The 17,762-nt window shown below is 51.3% G+C and overlaps 5 protein-coding genes across 5 annotated transcripts; 1 reads left to right on the top strand and 4 right to left on the bottom strand.

Moving 5' to 3' along the window:
• Nucleotides 1–32: 32 nt before the first annotated feature.
• On the bottom strand, nt 33–5,100 carry BJX67DRAFT_143077 (putative ABC transporter). Its single transcript, XM_071024691.1, has 3 exons — nt 4,396–5,100; nt 3,681–4,345; nt 33–3,595 (listed from the first exon to the last, which is right to left on the bottom strand). The coding sequence occupies exons 1-3, from the start codon at nt 4,757–4,759 to the stop codon at nt 86–88; spliced, it is 4,539 nt and encodes a 1,512-aa protein (XP_070885247.1). The 5' UTR covers nt 4,760–5,100; the 3' UTR covers nt 33–85.
• A 2,127-nt stretch (nt 5,101–7,227) lies between these two features.
• On the bottom strand, nt 7,228–12,750 carry BJX67DRAFT_142968 (putative ABC transporter). The gene is made up of 3 exons (XM_071024690.1): nt 12,271–12,750; nt 11,717–12,203; nt 7,228–11,666 (listed from the first exon to the last, which is right to left on the bottom strand). Exons 1-3 carry the CDS (start codon nt 12,393–12,395, stop codon nt 7,383–7,385), a joined length of 4,896 nt encoding a protein of 1,631 aa, XP_070885246.1. The 5' UTR covers nt 12,396–12,750; the 3' UTR covers nt 7,228–7,382.
• A 605-nt stretch (nt 12,751–13,355) lies between these two features.
• On the bottom strand, nt 13,356–14,357 carry BJX67DRAFT_142966 (mitochondrial 54S ribosomal protein bL19m). Its single transcript, XM_071024689.1, has 3 exons — nt 14,025–14,357; nt 13,576–13,957; nt 13,356–13,497 (listed from the first exon to the last, which is right to left on the bottom strand). The coding sequence occupies exons 1-3, from the start codon at nt 14,269–14,271 to the stop codon at nt 13,392–13,394; spliced, it is 735 nt and encodes a 244-aa protein (XP_070885245.1). The 5' UTR covers nt 14,272–14,357; the 3' UTR covers nt 13,356–13,391.
• Nucleotides 14,358–14,380: 23 nt separating this feature from the next.
• On the top strand, nt 14,381–15,722 carry BJX67DRAFT_142944 (uncharacterized protein). Its single transcript, XM_071024687.1, has 2 exons — nt 14,381–14,592; nt 14,665–15,722. The coding sequence occupies exons 1-2, from the start codon at nt 14,490–14,492 to the stop codon at nt 15,645–15,647; spliced, it is 1,086 nt and encodes a 361-aa protein (XP_070885244.1). The 5' UTR covers nt 14,381–14,489; the 3' UTR covers nt 15,648–15,722.
• Nucleotides 15,723–15,897: 175 nt separating this feature from the next.
• On the bottom strand, nt 15,898–17,762 carry BJX67DRAFT_382073 (uncharacterized protein; the record flags this gene model as incomplete). Its single annotated transcript, XM_071033151.1, has 4 exons — nt 15,898–15,993; nt 16,059–16,721; nt 16,795–17,168; nt 17,225–17,762. The coding sequence occupies 4 exons, from the start codon at nt 17,760–17,762 to the stop codon at nt 15,898–15,900; spliced, it is 1,671 nt and encodes a 556-aa protein (XP_070885243.1).

Below are 17,762 nucleotides of genomic sequence, written 5' to 3'. Positions count from 1 at the left end.
GATTGGATCAAGATGAGTTCCAGACATGCTCTGGGGCCGACCAAGGAGGACTTTTATTTATCTATCTATCTCCTGTGGAAGTGCTTCAATTTCTATTCCCCACACCGCATGATTTCCCCCTTTCAAGACCTCGCAGCTCTTCTCTCGTCCGAGTCCTAACGTCGGTTAAAGTTAAGGTAGCGAGCCTGGGTTCCAGAGTTAGCTGGACAACTTCCAAATGTTGGCAACGACTTACCGCCAGGAACAAAATGATCAGGTTCGATCCCACAAAAGCGGCGTAGATGCCCAGATCCCTCCACCTGTCGTTGAAACTCATTTCGAACGCTTGGTAGTACTCGTCTCCAACCCCGTACGCGCAGTATTCGCAATTCTGAGTCGCATTGTTGGCCAGATACCCAATACCGCCTCTGTCGAAGAATGCTTGCAAGTACTCACCGCACGTCTGGCCGGCGGGAGCCTGGAACCGGTTGAACTCGTTAGAACGACATTCAACGGGCCGGCCATGTAGCTCCGTCGTAACCATCCCACTAATGATGCGCGTGAACGGGTCGAGTTCGTAGAACCAAGCCCGCCAAAATTTTGGCATCTGCGGCTTGGGAATCATGACACCGCAGAACAAACTGAATAAGATCATGATTGGGGGGTTGTATTGCGACGCGATTATACTGTTTGGGGTCAGAGCCTGGATCATCTGGCCCAAAGTCACGGCAAAGAATTGGGTGACCATAATCATCAGGAACTGGTAGCCGGCGCGGTCACTGGCAGATTGGAAGCCGGGAATGTAATACAGGAAAAGGAAAAAGATGATCCCACATATAAGACAGTACGGCAGCTCAGCACAGACCATGGATACCGCGAATGCAAAACTTTTGTACGTTTTGGACGCTGCTTCTCGATAGAAGACCAAACGGGACATCTCATACCGAGGCTCAACCATTTGAATGATGATGATTGGAATGACGGTGACGTTGAACAGGACGAAAATACGATACTGCAGCGAAGCCCGGGAATCGTCGAGTTGTAGAAATGCGAGACCGGTGATCAGGGAGATGCTGGTGTGAGAGAAAAGCCTGGTGAAGCCGTACTTGTGCGAGCGCCAAAAGACAATATTTGTCCGCTTACAGACAGTCTTGATCTGGTGCCATAGCGGGGTCGCATATTCTTTGTCTTCCGACTTGATTTCCTGATTCTGTCTGGCATCCTCTGCACGCTGGCTTTTGATCTCGGCGATTTCGCGCTTGGCCTGCTCCAGCTCCGGTGATGCTCTCCAGAACTCAACCCAATCGCGGTTCCCGAGACGGCGAGCTTGACCAGCACCAATTGCATCAAGCATCCACTCAGCAGGATTCGCATCAGGCGGGCACACCGCGCCATTACGGCGGAAATAGCCAAGCAGCGTCTCCGAATCTTGGCCAATATCGCCAAAATACACGCATTCTCCCCCGCTCTTCAACAAAAGCAACCTGTCAAAGTTCTCGAAGAGAGCCGAGTTCGGCTGGTGTATGGTACACAGAATGGCCTGCCCGGCAGCAGCGAGCTTACGTAGGAAGCGCACTGTCGAATAGGCCGACTGGCTGTCGAGTCCCGAGGTAGGCTCGTCGAGGAATAGAAGCATTTCTGGTTTTGCAGCCAGCTCAACGCCAATTGTCACTCGCTTCCTCTCTTCGACTGATAGGCCCGTCTCAGGGGTTCCGATGATAGCGTCGGCGAGGTTTTCCAGTTCTAACAGGGAGATGATCTCTTCGACATACGCATACTTTTCCGACTGTGGGATGTCAAATGATTGGCGAAGGTCTGCAGAGAAGCGTAGCGCCTCGCGAACTGTTTGCATCGGCTCGTGAACATCCATTTGTTCCGCGTAGGAAGTACCTCGCTGGAAAGAAGTACCCGGTTGAGCACCGTCGACGAGGATTTCACCACCAATAACACCAATATTCTTTCTTGCCGCGAGTACATCCAACAATGTCGTTTTACCCGCTCCGGAAGCGCCCATTAGCGCCGTCAAGTTGCCGGGCTTAACATAGCCGTAGATATTGTGCAGGAGCCGACGGGTTCCAGACGGAACGGGCACATCGTAGCAAACATCCTCCCACGTCAAGACCGACTTCGAGGTCAGAGAGATATTAGCCCCAGGAGCATTCAATTCCTTCGGCCGCCGAGCGGCTCGCTTCTCCTTCAAATCCTCGTTCAGGCCTTTGCGCTCAGCGTTCTCCTTCTGATAAAAGGTGATAGTCTTGCCGCCTGCATTGAATCGGACAACTTCCCCAAAGTATAGGTTCATGGCAAGGAACGCAACAATCAGAGCAATCATGATGCCAAAGTTTCGCCACAAATCTTCCCTTCTGTAATTGAATGTCGTGGCAAGATAATTAGCCCCTGGGATAATCGGAGAACCGGCTTCACCTCCTGCGAGCGTGCAAACCTGATGGCTCATATCATTGTAGCCCTCCCCATTCGGAATCAGAGACTCGCTGGTGCAAGTCATGTTGAGGTCCTTAAATTCGTTAACCATCAAGCTTGCGAATCCCAGCCCGAATGGATTTATGAAATAAAACCATCGTAACCACACTTGAGCACTTGGCCACTGGACAAGATAACCAGATGTCAGGATGAACAGAGTGATAAGCACAGAGACAAAGTTGAGTGCATGATCAAAAGCTGGAGACAGACAGCCGATTGTCCGAAAGATCACTGTCATATTGATGTAACCGGTAAAAACGAGCAGGACAAAGGTAAAGAAAGCCCCAGCGTCCCGAACGAGACCACACATAAAGTACACAATGATGCTGAAGACAAGGATCCTCGCAATCGCAAAGGTAGCGTCGACAAATATCTGAGCAACAAACAATGCACTTGGCCGGTAAAAGGTGAATTGCCTGTGTTTGTTCACCAGCGCTCGTCCCATCATAGTCGAAGCTAGCTCAGAGAATGCCTGGAATCCGTTGAAGAGGAAACTGGTAAACAGAAGGCCACCCCTTGTGAACGCGCCGGCACTCGTCTTCGGTAAATCGAGCCAGACTGTTCCCAGAACGATTGCAACGCCAGTAGATGTGATCCAAGAGACATTGAGAGCAAATTTGTCCTGCCATTTGATGAAGAATTGACGCCGCATCAAGGCCCATACCTGTAGATAGAACGGGATAAGGTAAACTGAGGACTTTGAAGTAAACTTGCGCTTGGCTTCTTGGTTGGCAATTTCGAAATCTTCGTGTATTTGCTTCTCGCGCTCGATCTGCTTTCGGTAGGCGTCCATTTCCTCCTGGAGCCTCTTCTGATAGACAGACTCGTTGAAAGCTGAGGCGAGCGCCTCGGGTGTCGAGGGGACATTATTCGAGTCGTGCCCCTCTTTGTACTCTCGCTCGAATGGGTCGGTACACGAAGTAAGATAATCTGGGGTAGTCTGGCGAGGCTTCTCTTTGTATCCGAGATTCTCGAAGTACGCTCGTGCTTCCCCAGCGGGACCAAAGAAGACTTGCTTTCCACTGTCAATTACCATCACCTTGTCGAATTGCTTATATATGCTCTCCGACGCTTGATAAAGTGAGACAAACGTCGTTGTCTTATAGATATTGGTCATGATTCTAACGGAGCGTGCCTATGCCTACTGTTAGCTCATGCGGCGGGAGCAACCACGAGATACTTTGGAGACAGTCCCTTCTTGTTGGATTGAAGACACTTACCCAGTCCAAAGCGGTAGAAGCATCTAAGCCCCGCGTACTATTGTCCCATGCCAAAACTGTGGCAGACGTGATCATCATCTCTGCGATGCTGACTCGTCGTTTCTCCCCTCCAGAGACGCCGCGAATGAAGTGGTTTCCCACGACAGTATTGGCAGTATGTTCGATATTGAACATCTTGAGAAGCATACGAATCACCTTGTCTTTGAATTCTTCCTTGGATACACCCGCAGGCCGTTTACCTGGGGTCTTTGTATCTAATGCAAAGGCCAGTGTTTGCTTGACTGTCAGTGTCGGCTGGTGGACGTCATCTTCTTGATTATAGACAGCTTCGCCACGGAATCTTTTCGAGAATGTCTCAGCGTTGAAGGGGCCATACAGGACCTCGCCATCGACCGCGGTGTAGCCAAAACGCTGGTTGGTGATAGTCTTAAGGAAGGTGGTGCACCCAGAGCCAGGACGTCCGAGTACGAGCACCATCTCCCCGGGGCGTAAAACCCCACGGAAGTCTTGTAGTATATCAAATTCCTTGCCTCTATTATTGTAGCCTAACCAGTCTCTGGCCAACCCGTATACATTGAAGAAGTCCACAATAGCGTCAGGAAAGGTTTTGATGAAGCTTTTGGAGCCGCCAATTCCACGGACAGTGAGCTTATCCCAGATTACACCTAGACTATTAGAAACATAACAGGTATGGCGACGACCACTGTGAACTCACCGATATGTTTGCTCTTGATCCCAGCCTCTAATTCCGCAGCTTGGTTCCCCCGTAGAGCAGTTTCCAGATCCCAGGACTCCACGGAATCGGTCGAGCTTGCGGCGCGCTCCAGATCCTTGCCGTGGATTTCGTTCTTCGATACCCCGGAGGCATGCTTGGAAAGCCGCTGGGCTTGGTAGGATATCTTTGAAAGCTCCCTGTCAAGCTCAGCAAACTCCTGTTCAGCCTTCTCAACATTGACGCCTGAGTCGTGAGAGACAGTGCCCTGGGGGTTGTTCTGTCGGGCCCATTCGCGGTTCCGTTCGTAGTTGGAATCGAGCGTGTCGGCGTCTGAACTGCCTGATGTCCCCAGCTTCTCATCCATCGCCGTCGGAGGAGCACCCGAGTGCTATGACCACAAAGTCGTTGTGAGCAGTACAAACTTCAGGGCAACACAATAGGCGAAGGGGGGTGAAAAAAAAAAGGCAAGCTAAGGAATTTCCCATGACAAAGGAGATTCCAGACGCCTGAGGTCACTGGTCATCCCCCCACCGGGAAGCCAAACTAAACCGCAAGGCTCAAGCGCCAGAGATATACTTAAGCGAGTTAGCGGGCCGGGGAGGAGGGGGCAAGCAGCCACGAAAATGGACCCTGCTCGCTCTCTCCTCCACCCCATTCTCTCCACACCAAGCCTCGTTTGGGGTTGAGGAGCTGATTCGACGGCTTCATGGAACTGGGCACGGGCACAGCAAGATCCTTCCTTGTGTTGAGGCTGCATGTGTTTGTTCAGGCAGCATCTGCACGTAATTGGCCAGTCCGTGTGAGCTCTCATCAAGAAACTGGTTGATATCTTGTTTCAGCGCATCGGGAACCTGATTAGGTAACTCTTTCTGGAGGCAGTCGTCGGCTGGACAGTGAGAATTTTCCACGCTAGGACGCAGAGGGTGTCATTGAAGCCAGGCAGCCTTGGGAGAGGCGGCAGTTGCCGAAAGCCGGCTGGGCCAACAGAACTGACTTGGGGTCAACCGACGCCTTTCCATCCCCGTCCAGACTCTTCATTCCGAAAACTTATTTTCGAGAACGATTCTTCTCTCGAAAGCGAGCTGATCCCAGATGATGGCTTTGGAGCGCTGAACATGGAGGAAGGGAGAGAATCTGCCCGAAGAAAAGCCGCAACGCAGGTTGAGATCGGACTCGATCCTTTCCCGTTTTGGAGATAACACAACGCGGCCCGCCAGCCACCTCCATCCACCCCGCCTGCTGGTCCAAAGAACAACTGAACGACTTCGCTGGGGCTTCTCTCCTCGCATTCCCTTTTTTGAGCGACAGATCCTTGTGGCCCACGCGCAACCCTGCCTCAGGCTGTTTGTTCGAGCATATCCAGCCAGTCATAACGCTCCGTTCGTTCCTACAGTCGGGAAGAGAATGTGACGAAAACGTGGGTTGCCCTCACCGCATGACACCAGCGACAGGGAACCCCAGACAAGCCCTCTCTTGATTTCTTTCAATCTGAGAAGCAAGATGGAGACAGGGTGCACCCGAGTTCCCATGTTTGCTGCTCCTCGTGTCGAGTGGGGTTCTCAGCAGCCGGGACGAGAATTGAGCCCTGGTCTGGGCTCTCTGGTGGTTTCAAATGCCAGCTGAGAAGGCGCCCTGCCGAAGACGCGTTTCTGGGATTGTCAACAGGGCGTGTTGCGCCCTCTGACCACTTGAAATTCCGTCAAACAGGAGAACAATGATTTCGAAGACATGAATCAGTTAACTCCCCTTCCCCTCTTCTTCTTATTTCCGTCTTCTAATTCTGGGGGTCGGGGTGTAGCCTGATAACTAATGAAGCCTGGGTTATCTGCTGTGCTGCTGCTGGAATCTCTCACTGTCTGGGTGCTTCGATAGGTATCGGGTGGGCTCTTGAACTCCTCATTTTCTTCTGTGTATTGTCATCAGCAATGATGAGAGGCCATTTGCTTCGAGGAATACTCCGACCTGCCTGTCTGATGTCGGCTCGAGTCGGTCAACTTGGTTGGATGAAGAGCTCCTCTTTACCTCTTCTCCCTCTCTCGTCCGCATTGATCTAATAACTTCCAACAATCCAAGCTTGGAGATCCACAATCTATTAGGGCTTGCCCCCAAGCTAAACACTCGCAGACAGCCTCTTGTAGTCCACCCTTCAACAATAATAGCTCTCCTTATCCTCGATCAAGATAGGGTTAGAGAGGGAGAGCGCAAAGAAGGAATGGGACGAGGCTAAATGCATAGAAATTTCACGTAGGAGCAGTGAGTTAAATTAAGCCATTAAGCCACGGAACAGAACCAAGGTGAAGGAAAGCTTACAACTATTGTTTCTGGCCATTAACGAAGGGTAAGTATACGTCACCTCTCTGGTGTCTAACTTCCGCTCTATCCAGCTTTTCTTCAGCAGCCCCCAACCATCAAGTGGCCCATATACTCTCCTCCAATGGTTATTGGAGGTCAAGGGTAGTACAATGCCCACATTCAAATGAGCTTTCCAATCCCTATGCCTGGATATCAATAGCGATCATTTACTATTATTTCTCAGGGATTATTCCTCTCGGTCGAGGCCATGCGCAACTATCATAAGAAGTTGAAGAATAAGCTAGGAGGCTATGCTTGTTATCATTGACGCCGCAGGAATATAATCGAGTCAACGTCTATACTGAGCCGGAATTGCTCCGCACTCCTTTACCAGAATATGCATTAGATCCTCAAATACCTTGCAAAAGCTGCTTGTAAGACTGTTCCATCATTGTTATCCTCCGTGGACTCTCTCTAGTGGAAGGCGCTTGGCACGCACAACACTTCTGATGGAAGAAGCAGAGCGGCGAGAATCGGGAAGATCGAAAAACCCTCATCTTTGACGCTAAGGACTAGATATACTTCAGAGAGATATATACATGAAGATGAAGAACGCCATGAACTCGTTTACAGAGACTCTATTCAAGAAATATATATACGGAAGAGAACTAGAGCCCCAAAAATGCCCTCAGGCACTACCCCGAACCCTCCTCTCTGATATGATGCCTTCCGACGATTGTCAAGAATACCTGGTCGAGTGTTGTCTGGCTGATAGAATAATGCTCTACCCCCAACGCAGTTTTGCTCTGCTCGAGGTGAGAAAAGAGCTTACTCACGCTGCTCCTTGTTTTGACGTGTTCAGACCTCGTCCCTGACCCGGCTGAAGTTGAGCCGCCAGGGTGTAGTGGGAGAGGATGGACTTGGTCGCTGTCCTCAATGTCGCGGGTAGTTGAGCTCTTTTCGTCGTCGCTGTTGGTGGTGTATTTCTCCTTTTCGTGTGGCATGTCGGCTGGGACGCTGAAGCGCAGCTGTCCGTGGTATGTTTTCTGCTCAATCACAGCGCCTGCAAAGTTCTCCGTCACCCAGTCGCGGATATTCTCCATGTCTTTGTCGCTAGTGTGTGGTGCGTGTGCGTGGACAAGATGTACATGATACATATTCCCGTACTTGGAGCGGAGAGCGTCCGTCGTGCCGAGCGCGAGCATACGCCTAGCCATGATTCCGGCGCGGTGCGCGAGGGCATCGGCCTCCTCCATTGAGTGTGTGGTGAGGACAATCGAGCGACCCGGTGCGACCGCTGCAAGCGTCTTCCACATAACTCTCTTAGACATCGCGTCCATTCCTGTGGAGGGTTCGTCGAGAAGCAAAACCGATGGGTTGCCCATGAGGGCGATGCCGAGTGAGAGCTTGCGCTTGTTTCCGCCAGAGAGCTTCGCCGCCATCCGATGCTTGAATGGAATGAGGCCGACGGCCCGCATTATTTCGCGAACATTGTGGGTGATGTCTGGCACGCCACGGATGCGCGCATAGAAGATGAGGTGCTCGAGGACAGTCATTTGGTCCATTGCGTCGAACTGCGGGCAGACGCCGAGGTGCGCCCGGGCGACCGCGCGGTGCTTCACGACGGAGACGTTGCCGACGAAGATTCCGCCGCTGTTCCGTGTCGGTTGGATGTCCCCACGGATCAAGGAGATAGTTGTTGTCTTTCCCGCGCCGTTGGGTCCGAGCAGGGCGAAAACCTCGCCCATCCCGACGCCGAAAGTGATATCTTCCACAGCGACAAATTTCTTAAACGTCTTATTGACGTGTAGGAGGCGGAGATTATCCTTTGCATTCGACACGCGGGCCACCTCTTCTACGATATCTCGGTCGACAGGATCTTTCTCCTCCACATCTTGCGGCTTGGACGTGCGTTGTAACCAGGAGAATACAGGCGAGCCGCCTTCGACCCAGACCAGTAGAGCGAACAGAAAGATCGACTGTATGATGAGATAAAGAATTGGCCCCCCGTAAAGCCCAATCTCGCCTGGATAGCTAGCCATCTCTCGGCCTGCGGGCCCTCGGCAGAGGATGGAAAATAGATTCAATGAAGTGAACAAGGCGCGGAGAAGACTGCCTGCTGGGGAGACTACAGCAACGGTGTAGTGCGCGACATCAACGTAAGAGTCAATCTTGTCCGTCGGGGCATATGTTAGGATGGACATGTAAGCGATGAAGTAAACAAGAAACAGCACACACTGCCCCCCGGCTGCGAATGCAAAGGCGGCTAGCTGCGATCGGGTGAATAATGACACCAGGTAGGAGCACAATATGCCGCACAGTCCATAGAGAAAGAAAACCACGAAGAGGTATTCGATGTGGTACCAGATATCAGATGCAGCTCGGAAAATGATGATTGAAAGACCACTGGAGGCAGCCACAATGCAAAAGTCGAAGGCAACATATGCTAACCACAAGGATAAACTCCTGACGCCATTGCTGAAATGCAATGCACGAACATTTCGAAGACCTTCGGTGTTTGGGTACAATGCGAAGAGAGCTGGGTAAACTGACATTGCCAGCCCAGAGTATACAATGAGTTGGAGGACGTCAAAGAAATCCGGCATCGAGGGTATATCGAAGAACTCGAAGCCGATATTAATAGGTATACCTGTCACAAGACGATCTAGCACGTTCTGTGTGATCGCAGCAAGAGCAAAATTGGCATTATCGCCTTTCCAGGCAATGGTGGGCTCCCAGAGGGTGTCTCCAATGTAAACACCCCCGGGCGTTACATTTCCATAGTTAGCTGCGATGTAGTTTGTAAACCCTGTGTAGTTAATGACCGTATGGAAACGGGAACGGAGGCTGGATGCTTCCCCGGTTTCGTTTGCACCCCCCGAATCGGGGTCTAGTCGGTTATTCATAGAAATGACGAAACCTTCAAGGAATTCGGGTTGTACCCTGTCTGACGGTCCGATTACGAGTAGTAAATCGTCCCACTGATCCGCAAGGGTAGATTCAGGCGTCCGGAAGGAGTCATCCCCTGAGCATCCTGGCTTTGGAACCCCCTTCAGGAACAGTGTTACAAGACCTGCGGCAACCACCGGGATCAGAAAAGCGCCAATATAAGGAAGTGGGTTACGCCGAAAGATGGTCATCCTTTTGCGGAACAGATACCACGCCTGGAGCACCATACTGATCCGTTGACCAGTCAAAAGCTGCAAGGAGCGACGCTCGGAGTATTCGTTGCCATTTTCAGTGGTATGAACGGTTTGCTGGCTATCAACGTTCTCTCGAGAAGATTCCATATCCAACTCGCTTGCAACGTTCAGGAAGACATCTTCAATAGTGGGCCCGCTGACACGATACTCGGTAACACCCTCTTGCTCTAGCTCCGAGACCAGTCTTGCTGCTTCCGCGGAGGCTTGAACTGTATATACTGTCTCGTCAAAATGGATTGTACTCGGTATTCCCTGAAAGCGAGATCGAGTCGCATTCTCAGATCCGGGAACATTGAGGACGTGGATTCGATACCCCGATCCTAGTCGATTTTTCAGCTCAACACTCGAGCCATTAGCTTTCAAAACACCTTTCGAGAGAATAGCGATGTGGTCAGCGAGAAGATCCGCCTCATCCAAGAAGTGAGTAGTGAGAACGATGGTCCTAAGGCCTCTTTCACGTAGCAATATGTCCCATATCTTCCTCCTTGATATTGGGTCAATGCCAGACGAGACCTCGTCGACGCAGCAAACGGAGGAGCCACCAGTAAACATCATGGCCAATTGAACCTTTCTCTTTTGACCACCAGAGAGTGTCTTGGAACGTGCCTTCACCTTCTTTCCAAGATCACAGTCTTTCAAGAGTTGCGTGAGCTGCCCTTCGCTGGCGACCTTTCCAGTAGATTTCAACCTATTGAAGATTCGGACATGTTCCATAACGGTCAAGTTATCCCAGAGCACATTTTTCTGCGGGCAAAGGCCGAACCTAGGGTCTCTTTGTCCGTAGTTGATGCTAATCTCGCCTGACGATAACTTCGATAAACCGGCGATTGCATCTAGTGTAGTAGACTTGCCCGAGCCGTTGGCCCCAAGCAGAACCATAATTTGTCCTTGGCTGACATCAATTGACAAGTCTTTCACTGCGCATACAGTTTGCCGGTTGCTACCAAACCACCTTCCTATAGTCCGATAGAACCATCCTGGCTGGTATATCTTCGTAAAGTTCCTGATGCTCAGTGCAACAAAAGCATTGGAGTCGGATGCCTGTCGGTTCTTCGAAGTTGTCCCATATAATAAACGCTCCACCACAGCAGCTAGAATGGGATAGGCAATAATTTGAACCACCAGAAACACCCACAGGGCTATCCCGGGAAGGCTCCATGGGTTGTTCGGTGCAGATTCTGTGAGAATTGCAGCAAGGTTTTCTCTCTCCCACCGAGCAAGAAAAATGGAAAAGTAAACATAATTCATGGAAGGAAACAAGAGGCCAAGAATAATGACGGGCCCATTCATGGTCGCTGGGACCATTTGAGCTACCACGCCAAGAAGCAGGCAAGCAAGCACCACGGAGATACCACTGAGTTGTGCCTTTTTGAAGAATGAGGCGCCAAAGAGGGCGAAGGAAGACAAGGCCAGGCCAGTCAGAATGTGATGCACCACAGTGATTCCAGCTGATGTTCTGCTGTAGACTCCAGCTTTCAGGATCCCACCCATGATTATCCATCCGGGTCCGTAAACGATGTCTAAAGCAAGGTGGGCGGCGCAGAAGCGAGCTGCTTGGGATACCCAGGGAGACGAGTTCGGCATCATACAGTCAATGAGCTGGCTCATCCCTAACTCTCTCTCCATCGCGATTAAACCGGTAAGTTGGTACGTCACTCCCACAATGCCAATAAAAATGGCAACTGCTATGACATCGATAATGGCACCCATGTATCGAGTCCGAATTTGGTCCTCACGTTCGTCTTGATTCATCGATGTAAAAGGGTATTCCAAAGTCTAGGGGAAGTTAGCGGAGGCATAAAGCACAGCGATTAGGGTAACTCGACGTTTTCTGGAAGATCATTGGCATCAAAGGATGCGTTAGTCCGTGCGATTGCCCAGTCTATCGAGCGTTGGAAGGGGAGGAGGTAGATTTCCTGATCATTATCAGAACTCTCCACGTCAATCCCCTCGCCTAGGACCGCGTCGGTTCGGATCGTGTAGTTCCATGCCTCGTCTCTGCCTTCTGTCGGAGACGAGTGAAAGACAACGGCGGCAATACATCTGGACATACCGCGAAGCGATGTCCGACACAGTTCCCGCACTTCGGACTCATCCGCAAGAATGTGAACCTCATTTCGACTTGTCCTTGCTGGCTCCGCAACTTCCTGAATCACCCGTTCGATTGGACCACCAACAAGACCATTATGAACAAATATTAGCCTGTTTCTTCCCGCGCCAACGGAATCCAATGCATCGGCAAATGACCGGACGCGAGTCGGTTCACCTATTCCGTAAGTTGCGGGTTGGATAAATAGGTTGCGCGCATAGGATCTGGAAGGAAGTTGTTAGACGCCAATCGTGTCTCACATTGGGTTGTCAAGGAGCGGGAGATCCAGACATGAAGGCCACAAAGAATATAGGTAGAATCAGCGCGCGAAGGACAGTCGTGAATAGAGGCCGGACGAGGATGACCAGCAAGTTTTTCACTGTCAAGGTCCATATTTGCCGAAAGAAGAGGACCATCTTCTTCGCCAGGCTTGTCGTGATCTGTCAGCACACACTGGAGACTCGAAACGGAGGCTCACCTCGGCCGGGAAAGCAGTCACGGGAGATAATTTTTAAAAGGACTGGGGACGATAAGTTTAAATGTCATCATGCTCAGGCTAACACATTTCTGCCGATGAGGACAAGCTGTTGGCAGCGCCTGGCCAGGGCGCTGGTTGGATTTTCTTGTCGCCCTATCTTTTCTTGTCGCGAAGGCCAGGATTCAACCGTCATGACGGACATGTTACCCGGACCCATCCCCAAGAACTCGAGAGAATTTAGCGTCGTGGGCATCTGAAATTATCCAATCGGCCGTTCGACATCCGATGAATCTTGCTCGCAACTGAGACTGACCAAGGCATGGCGCAGTCATCGTGGATTGGCGCCCAGGACATCGGCTAACTGGGGACCCCGCTCTTTGACGGCGCGATGGATGAGTACCGACAGCCTATCCTCAAACGATCATCGAGAACCCACAGCGAGTTGACAGCCCAAAGCCTCCCGGCTGGTGGTTAGTCGAGGGCGAGATCGGAATAGCCTCGCAGCTTGCGTGTTTGGCGCTATGCGGGGAAAAAGCCGTCCTCTCCTCGATCCGAAACTAGTGCAATATCATTTCTGCATGAGCTTCTCAGATGCGAGGATAGAAGAAGAGACTAAGACGGGCGGTTCGAAGAATTGAGCCCGAAGAAAATGCAATGGAAGTCGGCCCACGGATACACTGGGATTCGCCAATTTCTTTTACCAGCAGGGGTGATTACAATCGCGTGGGACTTTGGGAGCACTGTGAGCGATGGGCCCTGGAGCCCAAGCTCACACGTCGATTCTGATTGCCGGGCACTTATTGCGGCGTCATTGGCTCTCTTGATACCATTCGAAGCACAATGCCAAAAGAAGTCATCATGATATTGAATGTACACGTGCTGCGACTAATTATACAGGGGAACAAGAAGGGAATCCCGGTGCAACCGTTGTAAATCATCGCTTCTTCCTGTTGGCAGATCTCTGCCCTGTGAGTGCGGACTTTTGTCGTAGGTAGTTCGAAACAATGTTCTCAACGCTGCGCATATCGTGCTTGGGTTTTCTTAGGGATACCGTCAGCATGTCCTCGGAAAGGAGCGGTCCAAGGGACACTCGGATCGGGAGATAGAATGATACACACCTCATGTAATACAACCGCGCTCTTCTCTTCCTCTTCTCAGTTCTCTTGACGATCTCGACGCTTTCCACATTCGGGCTAAAGGCCTTAACCGACATCTCGACCCCGACTCTCGTGAGCTCGTTTCGCAGCAAGAAGGAGGTATCGATGCCGCGGAGTTTAATACTCAAGCAGACGCCAGAAAATGGATCGCCGTTTTTGAACGTTACTCGTAGAATGTCGCCGACTTTAACACTTCGGGCGCTCCGTCGATAGTCAAACAGCGCTCTGCGCTCACCGGTGGGATCGAGCACCGCTAATTGAGATTCTGTCACTGTCGCTATGGGATCCTTGCATTTTGCGTGAGCCGACGGAGGAGGAGGGTAGATTTTAAGCTTCTTGGGCGCTGCATAAGACCATTAGAGAACCGCACTCGATTGACAGCGGCGAGCTTTGTCCGGGATTATACGCACCATGAGGCCGAAATCGATCAGGTATTTGAGAGAGAAATTGCTCTGGAATAGTCGTCGGGAAAGGTACAGGCTCCGGCTTCGGGGTAAATGCGGACGTGATCGATCGGCGACTGATCTGAGGTTGAATAAATAGCTGAGGCTTCATCAGTGGCCTGATGCAGCCCAGCTGCCGAGTAAATTGTGAGGAGGTCGCCATCGCTGGAGGGAGAGAGATGAGAACGGGTTGTTCTCCCTGTTGCCGGTTCATGCGAGCAATAATTATTTGGCAAGGCGGAAAGCCAAATTTGCGCCAAGCCTTCAATTGCGTGTTTCGGTCAATTCCCGCCCTGGAACTTTTCTGCCGCGAGAACCTCCCCAACGCGCTCTGGGTTTGCAACGAGGGACGACCGTTGTGCGAGCGTCTCACATATTTGAGATCGTCATCCACCGCTGGACGAGGCGATTTCTCTCATTCCTCGCTCCGATATGGCGCACAGCGCCATTGGCCGGCTCCTCCGGTGCCAGACTCCCAGCACCATCCGCCGTTCAACGAACAATCTCACACAGAAACGCAGCTGGTCAACAGCAGGTGAGTGAAGAAAGCTTTGCGTTGCTAATGACGCTCAAGTTTTAAAGGCCTCTGGCACTAACTTTTGTATAGCCATACCTTCCTGGGCCGCGACTCCATCTCCCGAACTCGACCGCGCCCTCTTCCGCTTCCGTGATGAACTCTTCATCCCACATGCACTCAATCCGGAGCAACGAAAACTGATATACAAGCCCAAGTACGCGAATAAGCTGAAGGAGAATCCGATCACTGTCTCTGTGGGCCCAAATGACGAGTCATACCACCTGCGCCCTCTGAATAAACACAATCTCCCGTCGAAGAAAGACGCCCGAGCGGTGATCTCTCTCATGCATAAGACGGGGAATTGGTCTAACCTTGTCCCATTTCTTACCGGACTCCGTGAATCAGGCTTCCGTTTCGAGCCGCAGCACAAGGAGTGGCTGGTGCGGAAAGCTCTGTCGTCCAACGGCCTTGGATACCTCTCCGAGTGTTTCAAGCAGCCGCACAAGACTGGTTTGAACCTCAAAGACGCTTCTTTGGTCCAGCAGCTCTTCTTCGGCCTTCACGTTCTGGCCGAACGGAATAAATTCGAGGGCCCTGGGTTTGAAAAGGTTCATCGACTTGCGAGAATATTTACTCGTTTGATGGAGGCTCCGGAACATGTCGTCCATGACTTGGCGAATGACCCCAAACGGAAGCTGTCAGTGATTGGGGTATTACTAGAGCTAAGCGCTGCTCGTGCTGTGGACCTGGGTGGCAAGGATGATAACGGTGAAGTCCTCGCATACGCACGCCGTCTTCTTGCGGGCTGGAGGCTCCAACGTTCCGAAATCGAATGGGGAGACTGGGTCGCTCTCGACCATAGGCTGCAGGCGATTGTGCCGATTTACAATGGGATGAAGCTGGCTTTGCAAGTAAACGAGGTTGCCAGCGACATAACCATTTCCCAAACGTTAGAGACTCAACTCAAAGAGCTCGGTATACTCATTGCAGAAATCAAGATAATGGCGCCGAAAAGAGTACAACGAAAGGCCACGATTGGTTATGCGCAAGCCCGGCGGTTGCACCAGAACTGAGCCACAAAGTTCTCTGTTTTGTATATTATTTCTTAAACAATTATACCGAGCTGTAGTTGTATCGGGGAATACTTCAGTTTTCTTGATCCCATTCTGTACAAATTTACGCTTTGACATCAAGGATACGCCAAATGTATGTGGGTGTCATTATCATTGCACACATAGGCAATGGAGCGTATATGAAAAAGAGGAACCAAAAGCCGAGATTGGTAAGGGAGATGTTCTCGCTCGTCTATTTGCAAGAGTATTCTCAAGAGCATAGGTCAAACGTATTGTCATCCCGGATACGAGCCTGTACTGGAAGTGTTGTCTTGCCAGAAACAACAGACGGTCCAGAAACCGTGATCTAGCAGAAGAATATGAGCTACATCTAGAAATCAAGGGTTGCAAGGAGAGCAGGGACGAACTTACCTGGCCTTGTTCTGTGTTGTCGGAAACACCAGTCAGGAGAACCTCAACAGTGCTTAAGGGTGCCCCAAAGTGACTAGGTCCTTCGAAACGACGGTAGTCGAAAACATTGGTCTGTGAGATAGCACCAGCGACTCCTGGGCCAGTAAGAGCGTAAACCACACGCGCGCCGGTGAACACCCTCAAGTCGGTCAACTGCTCATGGTCCAGACGGACACTGGCATCCTCATCAACCCGGTGTGCAATGCAGAGCAGACGAAGTTTATCAAGTGAAAGCTCTGCCGTGGGACCGAGGTTGGCAAGGCGACTGAATACCCCTTGCGATGGCATATTTCCGGCATCCAGTGATCGCACCTGGAACCAGCGGGCAATTGACGAAAGCAAACCGGAGCGTGGTTTCATGAACATCGCATGGTACTCGGAGATAGTTCGGGAAGATGCGACGATGACAGTAGGTGAGACTCCAACAGTAGCAAGCGCAAAGTCAACATTGCCTCCGGCAACAGAATTGAGGGCGACGGAAGCATTGGAGAAAAGAGCAGCAAAAATCTGGCATAAAGGGTACACCCGCGAAAGAGAATCGATGGAAAGAACCAGGTCACCACTATTGAATCGTTGGTTGCGAGGTAACGAGTAGATTAGACCCGCAATGCCTGCTACTAAGGTCTATTGACAAGCTGTCAGCAGAATTCACGAGTAGTACGGGCTGCAAGGCAGCCAATACGGCGGAAAGTCGTACCTCGGCGCTGTACTCAATGAATTCACCCGACCATAAGGTGGTCAAAGAAGGTGCTGGTGAGCTAGGGTCCCATTCGGGTACCTCCAGCCCAGCCAGGTCTTTCTTCTCGTCCACGAGTTCATGCCATACAGCCACATCCAGGCGGCCTTCAACTTCCTTAGGCACATCGTGCCAGTCCATATGTTGACTACCCAGTTTCGCAACCCAGACAACATGGGAAAGCTGCTTATTTTCCTTGGACACGACGGTCAAATCAAGTGCACCCGCCTCGGCGATCAACGAATCGGCCTGAGCCTTCCGTAGCAAACCAGATAGTTCCTCTGCCCGAAGGTTATGGGGGATGATAACAACCCTAAACCCGTAGAAAGATCCGGCTGATCGACTTTGTTAGTTACTGAAGGATAGTTGACGACGCTTTGAGAATACGCACCAAAGATAGAGGCTAAGAGCTCAACGGAGTCAGTCAGGCAGATAGCAACAGTCTTCGCCCCAGCCGATTGCAAATGCTTCCCGATGACATTAATTTCCGCTGTGACCTGATGTAGCGAGTGCTCAATTGACTGTTTTCCCAGCACTGTGTAGATCTTGCCCTGCCTTCCAGAAGTGCCACTATCCTCAATATCTCCACGTACTGCAGCCTTCCACACATCACGCAAATCACCGTTCCGTCCACTTGTCCACTTCGGAGCATGGGGATCCTTCACATTCAACCCCGATCTGAGCGGGAACCCATGCGGGGTCTCCAGGCTCCTATGAGCAGCAGACTCGCTAGGTTGTCTCACGGGGAAGGCGGTTGACTGCCGGGCAAGTAGAAAGGGATGAATATCTGGATCTTTGGAGGTAACGAAGGAGACAACGGCAAGGGTAACGATAGCGCCTGCGATTAAGCTGCTGCAGACGTCCCAGTCAGCTAGCACATCGTTCAGCAAGCCGTCCAGCATTTCAGGTATTGATGCTTCTGATGCCAT

This window comes from Aspergillus lucknowensis, assembly GCF_044049455.1.
Source record: "Aspergillus lucknowensis strain CBS 449.75 chromosome Unknown BJX67scaffold_26, whole genome shotgun sequence".
NCBI lineage: Eukaryota > Fungi > Ascomycota > Eurotiomycetes > Eurotiales > Aspergillaceae > Aspergillus > Aspergillus lucknowensis.
This window is presented reverse-complemented; position numbering and strand designations above follow the sequence as displayed.